This window comes from Hyperolius riggenbachi, chromosome 1, assembly GCF_040937935.1.
Source record: "Hyperolius riggenbachi isolate aHypRig1 chromosome 1, aHypRig1.pri, whole genome shotgun sequence".
Classification (NCBI taxonomy): Eukaryota; Metazoa; Chordata; class Amphibia; order Anura; family Hyperoliidae; genus Hyperolius; species Hyperolius riggenbachi.
In genome coordinates, this window is record NC_090646.1 from 637,047,757 (window position 1) to 637,062,475 (window position 14,719).

General features: G+C 47.6%; 2 protein-coding genes across 3 annotated transcripts in view; one reads left to right on the plus strand and one right to left on the minus strand.

Annotated features, from left to right (window-relative positions):
• The window catches only part of MALT1 (MALT1 paracaspase), a 368,173-nt gene that overhangs the window by 255,116 nt on the left and 98,338 nt on the right, over positions 1 to 14,719 (minus strand). The gene's annotated exons all lie outside the window — the stretch shown is intronic.
• Positions 1 to 14,719, plus strand: part of ALPK2 (alpha kinase 2) — a 221,810-nt gene that overhangs the window by 45,740 nt on the left and 161,351 nt on the right. The window contains exon 3 of one of the 2 annotated variants that reach the window (XM_068251267.1): positions 9,963 to 10,109. The exons of the other annotated variant lie outside the window; for it this stretch is intronic. Coding sequence (XP_068107368.1) covers positions 9,963 to 10,109 — 147 coding nt within the window. The remainder of the gene's footprint in view (positions 1 to 9,962; positions 10,110 to 14,719) is intronic. 2 annotated transcript variants of the gene reach the window in all.

Below are 14,719 nucleotides of genomic sequence, written 5' to 3' on the forward strand. Positions count from 1 at the left end.
CGGTGTACTACTGTTCCCAGCAGACACAGAACAGTAAACAGAATGCTATATAGTGTGGCTGAGCGAGCGGTGTACCACTATTCCCAGCAGACACAGAACAGTAAACAGAATGCTATATAGTGTGGCTGAGCGAGCGGTGTACCACTATTCCCAGCAGACACAGAACAGTAAACAGAATGCTATATAGTGTGGCTGAGCGAGCGGTGTACCACTATTCCCAGCAGACACAGAACAGTGAACAGAATGCTATATAGTGTGGCTGAGCGAGCGGTGTACCACTATTCCCAGCAGACACAGAACAGTGAACAGAATGCTATATAGTGTGGCTGAGCGAGCGGTGTACCACTATTCCCAGCAGACACAGAACAGTGAACAGAATGCTATATAGTGTGGATGAGCGAGCGGTGTACCACTATTCCCAGCAGACACAGAACAGTAAACAGAATGCTATATAGTGTGGCTGAGCGAGCGGTGTACCACTATTCCCAGCAGACACAGAACAGTGAACAGAATGCTATATAGTGTGGCTGAGCGAGCGGTGTACCACTATTCCCAGCAGACACAGAACAGTGAACAGAATGCTATATAGTGTGGCTGAGCGAGCGGTGTACCACTATTCCCAGCAGACACAGAACAGTAAACAGAATGCTATATAGTGTGGCTGAGCGAGCGGTGTACCACTATTCCCAGCAGACACAGAACAGTAAACAGAATGCTATATAGTGTGGCTGAGCGAGCGGTGTACCACTATTCCAAGCAGACACAGAACAGTGAACAGAATGCTATATAGTGTGGCTGAGCGAGCGGTGTACCACTATTCCCAGCAGACACAGAGTGGCAGTAAACAGAATGCTATATAGTGTGGCTGAGCGAGGTACACAGAGTGGCAGTAAACAGAATGCTATATAGTGTGGCTGAGCAAGCGGTGTACTACTATTCCCAGCAGACACAGAGTGGCAGTAAACAGAATGCTATATAGTGTGGCTGAGCGAGGTACACAGAGTGGCAGTAAACAGAATGCTATATAGTGTGGCTGAGCAAGCGGTGTACTACTGTTCCCAGCAGTGACACAATGACAGGGGGGACCCTGGCTAGCGTGGCTGGAGCGCGAACTACCCTGCCTGCCTACCCAAAGCTAAACCCACAGACAAATGGCGGAGATATGACGTGGTTCGGGTATTTATTTACCCGAACCACGTGACCGTTCGGCCAATCAGAGCGCGTTCGGGTCCGAACCACGTGACCCGTTCGGCCAATCACAGCGCTAGCCGAACGTTCGAGGAACGTTCGGCCATGCGCTCTTAGTTCGGCCATATGGCCGAACGGTTTGGCCGAGCACCGTCAGGTGTTCGGCCGAACTCGAACATCACCCGAACAGGGTGATGTTCTGCAGAACCCGAACAGTGGCGAACACTGTTCGCCCAACACTACTAGGTACCAGGGCTATTATGTCACGGCGAGCTGCCTGCCTCATTGACTGCCTGCTGCCACACACTCATCCTCCTCCTCCTGCTGCTGAATTTACCTCCTGCTGTCTTTGTGTTTCCACTGCCAGGGAGCACATACAATGGCGCTTCCAACATGCGTGCGCCCACCAGCTATTTGTTACGCTCAAAAATAGCTGCATTTCTTTAAAAAAAAATTGAAAAGAGAAATACGTGAAGAAGAAGAAGACGATATTGAAAAGGAAGGAGAAGAAGAAGAAGAAGACGATATTGAAAAGGAAGGAGAAGAAGAAGAAGAAGACGATATTGAAAAGGAAGGAGAAGAAGAAGAAGAAGACGATATTGAAAAGGAAGGAGAAGAAGAAGACGATATTGAAAAGGAAGGAGAAGAAGAAGAAGAAGACGAAGAAGAAGAAGAAGACGAAGAAGAAGAAGAAGAAGAAGACGAAGAAGAAGAAGAAGACGAAGACGAAGACGAAGAAGAAGAAGAAGAAGAAGAAGAAGAAGAAGAAGAAGAAGAAGAAGAAGAAGAAGAAGAAGAAGAAGAAGAAGAAGAAGAAGAAGAAGAAGAAGAAGAAGAAGACGATATAGAAGAAGAAGAAGAAAGATAAAGAAGAAGAAGAACAAGTATATACAGTAACACTACTGAACAAAATTAAGGACACAACTTCTCTTTCCACATTTTTTTTTAAAGGAACATCCCCACATAATCACTTGCTGTTGTTACTTGGAAAAAAAGAGGTTTCTTGCATCATTCACCCTCAAAACAAGTGTTGGAAGCTATTTAAGGCCAATTCGAATAGTCAGCTCGAATAGTTAGCTCGAATACCGACTCGAATAGTGAGCTCGAAGTCCGAGGTCGAATCGAATAGTAAAAATTATTCGACTCGAATATTCGAATGACCTCGAATAATTTACTATTCGAATTCGACCAAACTCGAATTTTAAAAAGGGGTATTTGAGCACCACTATTGGACACGTAGATTAGACACTTTAGAACCAAGGGGTATGAACAGGGACTATGACATGACTCCGTTCCTTTAAATTTCTATATTGCCCTTATATGCACATTTATGGCTAACTTTTAATGTGAAACATTGATAATAACGACTGTTGATGAATTAGAGCAATTCTTTAGATCTGTATGTGCAGTATGATAGCATTAGTTGGATTTTTTGGCACATGCAGTTTTCTATTTAACCACTAGATGTCCTACTGTTGTTGTTGTTTAGTGTTACCTTGACGACCGCTAATATTGGGTTCTTGCCCAGACGGTGGGGCGGAAGGCGTACTTGTGTTGGACATGCGTACTATGACACGCATGGGGCGTGTGACGCCCTTTATGCGTACGTCATGTCCGAGCTATGGGCGGTCCTCCGGGCCGCCGAGGGAGCATCCTGTTCTCCATCAGGTCCGCCCCAGCAGGGGGCGTGCTCTGATGGACGTGTCATCACGGGGGCTCTTCCTATAGGTCGGCGGTGCGCTGTTCTGACGCTTGCTGCGCCTTCTCGCCCTGCCGCCTGGTAAGTTCAGCTACTTGTGCGCATGCTGTATACGCATGCTATGGTTCCCCATCAGGTCCGCTTCAGCGAGACGGGAGGGGATTGGTCGCCATAGGCGACACCCACAGCGTGATTGGTCAATTCCAATGGTGTGTTCTATATAAAGAGGTGAATGTGTAAGATTTGTTAGACACTGACAGGAACTTGAGAAAGGAGGATCATCCTCCGAAACGTTGTTTTATATGTCAAGATGTCTTACTAATAAATTCTAAAGAGCTATTACTACTGGATGGTGCTGGTCTTCATCTTTCCTTTGACGAATAGGGTCCGGAAGTGCTGCTGGACCTTCTGGCCTGGCACATCATTTTGTATCTTTAGGGAGTGCTGTCTGCTACAAAGTTACCTAGGTTCCTAAAGTTAAACCTGGGTAAGACTGAACTCCTAATCTTCCCACCCCGTGCTTTTTCACCCCCCACAGACCTCTACTTCACTGTTAATGGCACAATCATTCGTCCAACCACAGAAGCCCACTGCCTGGGTGTCACCCTGGACTCTGCCCTCTCCTTCACCCCCCACATCCAAACCGCAGCTAGGGCCTGCAATTTCCATTTACGCAACATCTCCAAGATCCGGCCTTTCCTGACCCCAGACACTGCCAAACTCCTTGTCCATGCCCTCATCATCTCCCACCTGGACTACTGCAACTCCCTCCTGTCAGGCCTTCCTCAAAACCGCATCGCCCCCCTACAATCCATCATGAACGCAGCAGCCAGACTAATCTACTCCTTCCACCGCTCCGTCTCCACGACTCCCCTATCAAATCCCTACACAAATCTTTTCACTGACTTCCAGTTCGCTTCAGAATTAGCTTCAAGATCCTATGTTTGGCATACAAATCTATACACAAGTCCTGCCCAACCTACATCTCTGACCTGGTCAGCAGATACACATCTGGCCGCCTACTTCGCTCCTCCAATAACCTCCTCCTAACCACCCAACGCATTAGCCATTTATTTAGGAAAGGGTTCTTTACAGTAAGAGTGATTAAGATGTGGAATGCATTGCCACAGGAAGTAGTTATGGCAAATTCTATACCTGCATTTAAAGAGGGCTTAGAAGCTTTCCTTGTGTTGAAAGACATCCATGGCTACAATTACTAGGTAATGCCCAATGATGTTTATCCAGGGATTTTATCTGATTGCCATCTGGAGTCGGGAAGGAATTTTTCCCTTTTGGGGCTAATTGGACCATGCCTTGTAAGAGTTTTTCACCTTCCTCTGGATCAACAGGGATATGTGACGGGAGCAGGCTGGTGTTGTACTTTGTTTTCTGGTTGAACTCCATGGACGTATGTCTTTTTTCAACCCAAATAACTATGTAACTATGCACTCCCATGCACGACTGCAGAACTTCACTAGAGCTGCCCCCATCCTGTGGAACTCTCTCCCACTGCCCATCAGGCTTGCTCCCACCTTCAACACCTTCAAAAAAACCTCAAAACTCACTTCTTCAAGGAGGCCTACATCAACTCAACACTGCCCTAACCCTCTCTGCCAATAACTTCTTGCTGCACCCCCTCCTTTTGTGTCACCAACCCCTCTCTCTAGATTGTAAGCCTTTGGCAGGGCCCTCTCCCCTTGTGTATCATACTTGACTGTGTGCACTTTATCCAGAATTTGGAACTTGTAATTTTTATTACTACCACTCCAGTGTATGATCTGGCATTGTACTACTATCTGCATTGTGTTGTGTATCTTATTGCTAGTACCTGTATTGTTGTATCTATTGTCTATTACCTGTATTGTGCTGTCACCCGTTATCATTGTCTGTAATCATATTTACTGTACAGCGCTGCGTAATATGTTGGCGCTATATAAATCCAATAAATAATAATAATAATCTGCCCATGGAAATGGGCCCTCAAAAATTCACTTCTGGATACTTCAACACTGCCACCTAGTGACAGAACTATAGGCATACCAAATCATGCTGAGTTGTTGCAACTGCATATTTTCCAGCAGGTAGGAAGGATGGCGGTTAATCCCCAGCCATGCAGCAAATGAAATGCTACTTTGGTACAAAGACATTTTGAAAAAAATGTTTTCTATGTATTATTATTAGTATTATTTATATAGCGCCAACATTTTCCACAGCGCTGTACAGAGGATATTGTCTTGTCATTTAACTGTCCCTCAGAGGGGCCTACAATCAAAGCCAGTTCTCTGATGAAGTAGGGTGAAACATTTGCATCAGGCGCAGAGATTACAAGGGCAGCATGTTTGTACTGTGTTTACACTAACGGCATGCAGTCAGAGTAGGAGCAGAAGCGAGAGGAGAGCGAGCGAGGTGAAGAGGTCATCATTAGGGAAAAGCAGCTTGTTGTGCTGTGTGAGGAGTCTGACAGTGAGTGAGGAGGGGGAGGCAGGAGAACAGCAGTGTTCCATTTGACTTGCACAGCAGAAGAGAGGAGGTGGCACTGCTGTCCTGACTGAGGAGGAATGGAGTGGCTGAGGATGAGCAATTTTTTTCACAGACTCAGCCAGCCAACCAGTGTGTTATTGTGTTGAGATGCAGCATGTCATGTGAGAACATTAAATGAAGCAGAGTAAATTGTCGGATGCTGTGCAATCATTCCAAATTGGGGGAGGGGGGTTTCTCCCTCACTAGTTTGCCTCAGGCGGCAAAAACTCTAGAACTGGCCCTGCTCACAATCTAATCCCTCCCTACCATAGTCATATGTTTTTGGTTGTATCGTAAATTAGGGCCAATGCATGTGTAGTGTATGTATCATAGTCTAGGGCCAATTTAGGGAGAAGCCAATTAGCTTATCTGTGTGCTTGTGGGAGGAAACCAGAGTGCACAGAGGAAACCCCACCGACACAGGCAGAATATACAAACTCTGTGCAGATAGGGCCCTGGCTGGGATTCGAACCAGGGATCCAGCGCTGTAAGGCGAGATTAAGTAGTGGTGTGCGGTAAGGAATGTAAGGAAAGCTGTCACTGCTGCTATGCAGCACTCATACTTCACACTGGAGACAATGGCAGGACTTCTCCTGTGTCATGTGAGGACAAGCAGATGTATCACCTAAGCTGACCTAACAAGTCATATATATATAATCAGCCGCCTGTATAGGAACAGGCTACAGTGTAAGCAAAGTTTCTAAATCAGTATTCCATCAGAGCTGTCTGTACAAAGGGGGATGGGGTGGAATCCTGGACAAGGTTTGCAGCATTAACACACACATTTTCAGCATCTAATCAGGCCTGAATTTACATCACAGGAGCCTATAGGCTCAGATGTCCTGGCACGTTAGACTTCCCCCTCCATGAACCTACAAACCCCTACCAAACCGCACTGCAAGTGTGCTGGCTGTCCCAGCTATCACTTCTCCCTTACTATCCTTGCCTGTCATAGGTAGCTACAGCCAGCTATCGGTGCCCCTTAGTATTAGGTAGCCAGAGGAACCTTAGTAGTAAGTACTGGTAGCTAGGGGTGCTCATGACTGAAGGGAGATCTCATCAGTAGAATGCTGAGAGCAGGTTGAGTAACTTCATTTACACGCCACTCAATTCAGGACTCTGCGTAGGGTAGGAGTGAAGAGGCGCGCGAGGAGGAGAGTGAGCCGTCTTTCCATCGCCAGGCACCTGTAGGCACGTGCCTACAATGCCTTATGGTAAATCCGGCCCTGCATCTAATACTTTTAGGCCTGGTTCACACATAAATCTGTACATTTCTGGTACAGTGCAGTACTGTCCTCTCCTGTCAGTTTTGCATCAGTTCTCTATCAGTTTTACCTGACTGGACCGGAAAGGTATACCTGTTATGTGTGGACACAGCCATAGAAACACATACAAAACTGATACAAACCTGACAGGACTTCAGCATATGGCAGAAGGCACACATCTGCATGGTCATAGGCAGCGGCATCTGCACCACGCTCTACGGAAATGAATATAATTACGTACTTGTATGTCTCCTGATTTGAGGTCCAGAGAGATTAGACCTTCCATTGATACAGTGAGGAAAGCAGGAGCAGCGATCAGCAGGGTATGGGAGGGGCCAGGAGGTATGTCTGGGATGGGAATAAGCTTTTGCTTGTTGGCCCTCCACCCAGTTTACCCCGGGCCGGGCCACACAGAGGTCACTATACTATGGCAGTTCAAACATCACTGTTGGCCGTAGTTGCATGCTCATGGTAAGCTGCATACTTTTACAAAGGCAGAATTGTATTTGGTAAAGATTTAGCAGGGTTTTTGGTTCAATTTGGCGGTGTACACTCAGAGACCAGGAAATAGTTATTGACTTGTGTATAAGCCCCCTCCCCAGTATAGCCCCTTCCACAGTAGCCAGATGTGCCCCCAGTAAAAGTCAGCCCCCTTCCCCATAGCCAGGTCTGCCCCAAGAATGATGCAGCTGCGCGCACGTCGCTCCACAAGCCAGGGCACACAGGTAGTCTTGAGCAGCGCACTCTGCTGGCAAGAGCAGGATCATAAGTGCATGAACCTTACCACTCCTCTGCCAGTAACAAAACCTGCTCCACCATCCGTTTCGCTCCACTGACTCGCATATAAGCCGAGGGGGTAACTTTTCAGCACATTTTTTGTGCTGAAAAATTAGGCTTATATGCAAGTATATAAGGTACCTGAGACATGACATGGTGCAGCTCAACACAATAACACACTGGCTGGCTGGCTGGCTGAGTCTGTGACAAACAATCTTCTTACCCTCAGCCAGTCGGCCATCCTCCATTCCTCCTCATTTCGGACAGCAGTGCTACCTCCTCCCTTCTGCTGTGCAAGTCAAATGAAGCACTGATGCTCTCCTGCCTCCCCCTCCTCACTCACTGTCAGACTCCTAACACGGCACAACAAGCTCTGAGTGAAACTTGAAGTATCTGGTTGCATAACAATAGCTCCCAGTGGTGTAACAATGGGGGCTGCAGCCCCTGCACCCATGGGGAGGCCTGCCCAGGGCCGTTTTGTGGGCAGGAGGGGTCGCAGCATGAGAGAGCATGACCACCTACATTTGCGGGGAGGGGGGACATTCCCCCCTCCCTCACCTCGGGCTCTCCCCTCAGCGCTCCCCCACCAGCATCAATCATTGGCAGCAGCGGCGGGCAGGAACACATACCTACATGTGTTCCAAGCACCAGAGGTTCCGCTCTCTAAGTGTCTGATGCTATTTCCTGTTTATCAGGAAGTAGGGTGAGGCACTTAGAAATCGGACTTTCGCGGTGGAGCACATGGAGGAATGTGTTCCTGCCCGCCGCTGCTACCAATGATTGATGCTGGTGGGGAAGCACTGGGGGAGAGCCCGAAGTGAGGGAGGGGGGGATTGGCCCCCCACCCGATGTAGGTGCCATGCTCTCCCCTCATGCTGCGACTCCTCCTGCCCACCATAACAGACCTGAGCGGGCCCGGGGGGGGGGGGCATCCAAATTTTTGCAGGGGGGCCTGTGGTTTCTAGTTATGCCCCTGCGATCCCTGCAACCGCTGGGGAGCCTGGGGGCTGTGGGGGCCCACTCCTCCTACCTCTCTTTACCTACATGCAGAGTAGCACAGGCAGTGGAGTAATGTTTACCTCCTCCAGCACTGTGGGTCTCCATGCATCACAGCCGCCCACTTTTTGCTGCCTTTTGCTGGCTTCCAATCACATGACCAGTGCAGGTCACATGATCAGTAGCCAGCGAATGGCAGCTGAGAGTGCGTGACTGTGATGCATGGAGGAGACCAGCAGCATTGGCGCAGGTAAATACTACACTGGTCCCTGCGTTATACTGCATGCATGTTTGTTGGGGTCATGATGCTTTTGTGCTTTTGTTTATATTTTCTTTGTATACCATCCTTCTTGTAGTGACATTCTCAGGGATTTCAATCTTTTTAAACTGGAGCTTCTGCTGAAAGCCCAACTACAGAAAACTTTCCTCGTCCTCTACTGCATGAGCCAACATTGTTAGAATGAAGAGACAGGACTTAATGGTAAAGGGTTCGAGAGTCATTTTCTGTTAGTTCATGGGTGCCTGGTGGCTGCTTAATTCCAACTTGCTAATGAATGTTTGCAGTGCTAGTGACAATGCAGAGGGAGTTTAGAGTTCACCAAATGAGGCCATGTAGGTCACAAAGAAAAGAGGTGAACAGGTGGGAGAGGTCACGCAGTAGGGAGGTTGAAGATGGAGGTCACCATGTAAGTCAAGAAATGAGATGAAACTTGAGGGTCACTAACTGAGGACAAGGAGCCTAGATGTCATCAAGAAAGTAGGTGGAACTTAGAGGACATGAATTGCAGTGATCATTGAGAAAGAAGGTCGAACCTGGATGTTCACTACAGCTCCTCCTTGAATGAGGGACTCTGAGTGGTCTGTTACACGTAGAACTTGTCCTGTTGGTAGGGACGGATCTAGAACAAGTTGCCCCAAGTTGCGCCTGGGGCAAGGTCAGGTTTTGGCGCCTAAACTGCCACTCCTCATCCACATTTTGCCGCCTTTTTAAGAATTTAACAAACTGCGCCTGGGGCAAGAGACCCGCTTGCCCCCCCCCCCCCCCCTAGATCCGTCCCTGCCTGTTGGCAAATAAATGATGAAGATGAAATGGGGCCCCAGGCAAGATAGCAGTTTTTGCCCACTGCTGAAAATCACCTGGCTTTTTTAGTAAGATTTGGTGAGGGGCTAGCATCCACCAGGCCCCTAGACTCTCTCCAGGCTCTAAGCAACTGCCTTGGTTTGCCTTGTGGATAATCCGGCTTTGCCTGTTGGTTTTACAATATTTGAGTAAAATACCCCCACAAGATGAGACTCTGAGAGGTCTATTGCTGATGTTCCTGTTGAGGTGTTTCATCAAATGCTCAGTGTATTAACCAGACGTGCTTTAGGTTTGCTTTAACACGCCAAATAAAAGTTATTGTCATTAATGTCCATCCATGTTTATTGCTTTGTTTATAATCTGTTTTGAAGAACTGCTTAAAAATATTTTTCTGCTTTGTGTGCTGAGTTTGAGACACATCTTCATCATGTTCCAGACTCAGGAAAGTTCTCACGCCTTGCATGACGGACTGGTTTGGCACAAGGACTGTACAGGAGAAGGTGAGACAGCAGCTCATCCCCCGGCCAGCAGAAAGGAGCAATGGCTGCAAGAGAACCTCCCTATAGGAGCTCTACAACAGCAGGTACACAAGGAAAGCCAACCAAATGTGCACTGACCACTTTTGCCCTGCCCACATCATTTCCCAACTCCTTCCTTCAGGGGCTGGTACAGAGCTGTCAAATGAAAAACTTCCACACTCGGATGTTTTTTTTTTTTTTTCCTCCTGCAGATAGCCCTGCTGAACTGCACAAACCTTTCCAGCACTAACAGTAATGCTGAAACTGCTGGAATACAGGGCAGTAAACCACAGATTTGTGTATAATGATCTCTTAGGCACTGCTTGAAAGAAATGATTTTATTGGGAAAAATGTAAAAATGTAACCCATTCCGTTCCTCTCTAGAAAATGTATGGGTTATTAACAAATTGATTATGTGTGCATATAAAACACAGTTCTTCCACCGTGTCTCTAGAGGTGCGTGCACACCTCTTGATTTATGTCACCCGTCAGGACCTGATCCTCTTGGGTAACATCGCTGGCCAGCCTGTACAGTTGTGTGGTAGCTGTGTAGCTAACAACACCTTTTGTAGCTATGCAGAGGCTGGTGGGAGAGGGACAGCGAAGAAGATCGTGTGTGATGTCACGCGGCGGGCGGGGGACCGGTGTAGACAATGCGATTGGCTGCCGCGGGGTTGAGTTGATCCGCCAGGCAGATCACTCATGAGTTGGAGGTCAGGGGCCCCTGAACACACACCTGATTATCGGCTGAGGTGGTCGCTATCGGCCGCCTTAGTCAGGCGCGTGTACAGGCCTTAACAGAAATACTCTTGTAGCACAATGGGAGTTTCTGGGCAGTCGGTATTTCAAGTAGACTGTTGCCTTGGCTGCAAAGTGCAGTCTGAGCTTACTGTCGTTTTTTTTATTTTATTTGTTTTATAGCAGATGGCTATTTGAAATTGAAAAGTAATCCTTAACAACATCAAATAACAAAATGCAGCTCTGCCTTACGTTTATGCTTGCTTTATAACCGCAGTAGAGTGCCCCTGTCACGGACGATTGCGGGGACGCAGGCGCGTCCTGGAACCGCCCGTGAAGAAAAGAACGATCGCACTCGATTCCTGCGTCGATTGCGCTTCAAATCGGTACAATCTGGATTTATTGTGTAGGAGGTCTGCAGTCCTTTTCTTAGCAAAGAGAGCACCATTCCAAATGCTGGTTGGCTCTTTTGATATGCTAATGAGCCTGGGCCCAGAGAGTCCCTGGCTTCAAGCTGTGCTGATGGCCCATCCATCAGGTATAAGGTGACAAACACCATGACAGAACCAAATTTAGAGTGAGGGAACTCAGACACTCCGACTCCTTTTCCCAGCAGGGAGCCGACATGTGGCTTGCTGCTGCCAACTTCAAAGAACCTTTGCCTGGGAATGACCTGGTATAAATCCCAGGGGTCTCTCATATTCCATAAATTGCTATATGTATCATATTTTCTGTGTTGCCAGGCTGGCAGACCCTCCAAACTAACAGAGCAGGTAGGGCCCTGCCTGGCGTTGGTTCTGAGCACATTTCAGAACCTTCTGAGGTAAAGACTGCCCGTTAGGCAGTCCAACAGTGCCCTACTGGTACCACAGGGGTCCCACCCCTCATGTTTGGTATCAGACTGCTGGGTACATCGAGGCAGATCTGGAAATATTAGTAAATCTGCCCTGACCTGTACGGTTCTGTGAGATAGAGCCCATATATGGGTAGATATGATTTCTAGCCCCAGTACAAGAGGAGGGCTCATCTCATCTTTGAAGGAGGTGTATAGCTCCCCGCCCTCACTCCCTCCTACTGAAGCAGGGGCATAAGAATGGCTGAGGACAAAAACTCAGAGTCCTCCACACTGAACCATCTTGCACTCATCAGATGCCAGCTTGAGGATATGCTGGCATCCACCTGGTCTGAACTCTGAACTCTGGACTTTGAAACCAAGGACTTTATGATTCTTCCCACAATAAGGACATCTTTCCAGAACTAAGTATTTTTCTCCCTTCTTTTATTTTTCATACTGGCTATTGCTGTTTTCATAATTGTTGATTTTCATAATTGTCTGTATATATTAATTATTTATATTGCGTGAATAAACGACTTTCTCCAAGTCATTCACTTTCCGCTACCCTGCTTATCAGCACACACAGAAATGATCCCGGGTCTCTGAAGATACGCTACTGTTTGTTTGTTGTTGGCTAGACAGAATATCGTGTGTTTAACCGTTTTATTCGCAGGATTAGTCAGTCAGTTAGTGGGCCCCACGGTCCCATAGTAACCGCGGTGGTGGCAGTTTACTCTGAACCAGTAGGTGACGTTGTAATCACCCGTGTCTCACAGGCTCCCTTCTGAGTTGTCTGCGGCTAATTCTTAACGGTTCCTGCGCATTGACTGCGACCAGAGTTCGCACGATCTGTGCGCTGGCACCGTTTAGAAGGCTAAGTGCTGTCAGCCACTGAGGGCTCCCTGTGACAGCCCCTTTAATCTTTGTCACTGTCTGCCTGCCACTCATATTGTCTGGGTTCACTGATCAATTGCCAAGTCAAAAACCTCATAAAGCAAACCAGAATAAAACTTTGATCTCATCTATAAGTTCTATATATCTTATACCAAAAATTGTAAAATTTAAAATACATGAAAACCCATGCAAATAAGAAGTACATTTCTTCCAGAGTAAAATGAGCCATACATTACTTTTCTCCTATCTTATTGTCACTTTTAGTTGGTAGTAGAATTCTGACAGAACTGACAGGGTTTGGACTAGCCCATCTCCTCATGGGGGATTCTCAGGGATTTCATTATTTTCAAAAGCACTTACTGAATGGCAGCTGCTCCGTTCAACTGCTTAAAAAGTGGGCAGTTAGCAGGGAGGCTGGACAGCATCTTTATCGGAGCGATCACTCAGGGTGCCGGAACTCCAGCTTCCAGGGGGGGGCGCTCCTGCCGCCCGGCCGCATATGTTAATTTGTGCTGCTGCGGCTGCAAGCTCTGGCTTGGTCCATTGCGTCTGGCTCTGGCTCCGCCCCCTGGTGCCGCTGGGGGTGATGGGGGCGAAGACCAGCAACGGCTGCGGGCGGCGCTGACTATTGGAGTAAGTGTGAGAGTGAAACTCCGCCCAGCACCCGGCCCCGTGATAGGAGGATGGATGGAAGGAGCAGGCATGGAGCGCTGAAGCGCGCAGCACGTGTGCCAGCCACTCTGCCCTGCCCTGTGTGACTCACATGCCCTGCCCTGAGTAAGAGACAACGAGACCTGGCTGCTGGCCCTCATCTCCTCTTGTGCCCGAAATTCTATCTAAGTTCCCAGCAAAAGTAAGGCTCCCCAACCTACGTACACTACGGGGAAGTATTAAGTATATGCTTGTTATCCTATTCTATGCTGGGGGGGGGGGGGGGAGAGGGGAATCTGCAACTAGTAGTAGCCTAAGCCTATATATACACTTAGGGGGATCTGCCTATATACACTGAAGAGGGGATCTCCTACAAGACTAGTAGCTTATATACACTAAGGGGGGGATCTGCCTATATATAAACTAAACAGTACACTAAACAGCATGGACAGCGTTTGTGAACAGCAGTTTTCAGATCTTGCCACAGATTCTCAATTGGATTTAGATCTGGACATTGACTGGTCCATTCTAACACATAGATATGTTTTGTTTTAAACCATTCCATTGTTACCCTGGCTTTATGTTTAGGGTCATTGTCCTGCTGGAAGGTGAACCTCCGCCCCCGTCTCAAGTCTTTTGCAGTCTCCAAGAGGTTTTCTTCCAAGTTTGCCCTATATTTGGCTCCATCCATCTTCCCATCAACTCTAACCAGCTTCCCTGTCCCTGCTGAAGAGATGCACTCCCCCGAGCATGATGCTGCCACAACATTTGACAGTGGGGATGGTGTGTTCAGAATGATGTGCAGTGTTAGTTTTCCGCCACACATAGCGTTTTGCATTTTGGCCAAAAAGTTCCATTTTGGTCTCATCTGACCAGAGCACCTTCTTCCACATGGTTGCTGTGTCCCCCACATGGCTTGTGGCAAACTGCAAACGGGACTTCTTATGCTTTCTGTTAACAATGCCTTTCTTCTTGCCACTCTTCCATAAAGGCCAACATTGTACAGTGCATGACTAATAGTTGTCCAATGGACAGAGTCTCCCACCTGAGCTGTAGATCTCTGCAGCTCGTCCAGAGTTACCATGGGCCTCTTGACTGCATTTCTGATCAGCGCTCTCCTTGTTCGGCCTGTGAGTTTAGGTGGATGGCCTTGTCTTGGTAGGTTTACAGTTGTGCCATACTCCTTCCATTTCTGAATGATCGCTTGAACAGTGCTCCGTGGGATGTTCAAGGCTTTGGAAATCTTTTTGTAGCCTAAGCCTGCTTTAAATTTCTCAATAACTTGATCCCTGACCTGTCTTGTGTGTTCTTTGGACTTCACGGTGTTGTTGCTCCCAAGATTCTCTTAGACAACCTCTGAGGCCATCACAGAGCAGCTGTATTTGTACTGACATTAGATTACACACAGGTGCACTCTATTTAGTCATTAGCACTCATTATGCAATGTCTATAGGCAACTCAGATCAAAGGGGGCCGAATAATTATGCACACACCACTTTGCAGTTATTTATTTGTAAAACATGTTTGGAATCATGTATGATTTTCGTTCCACTTCTC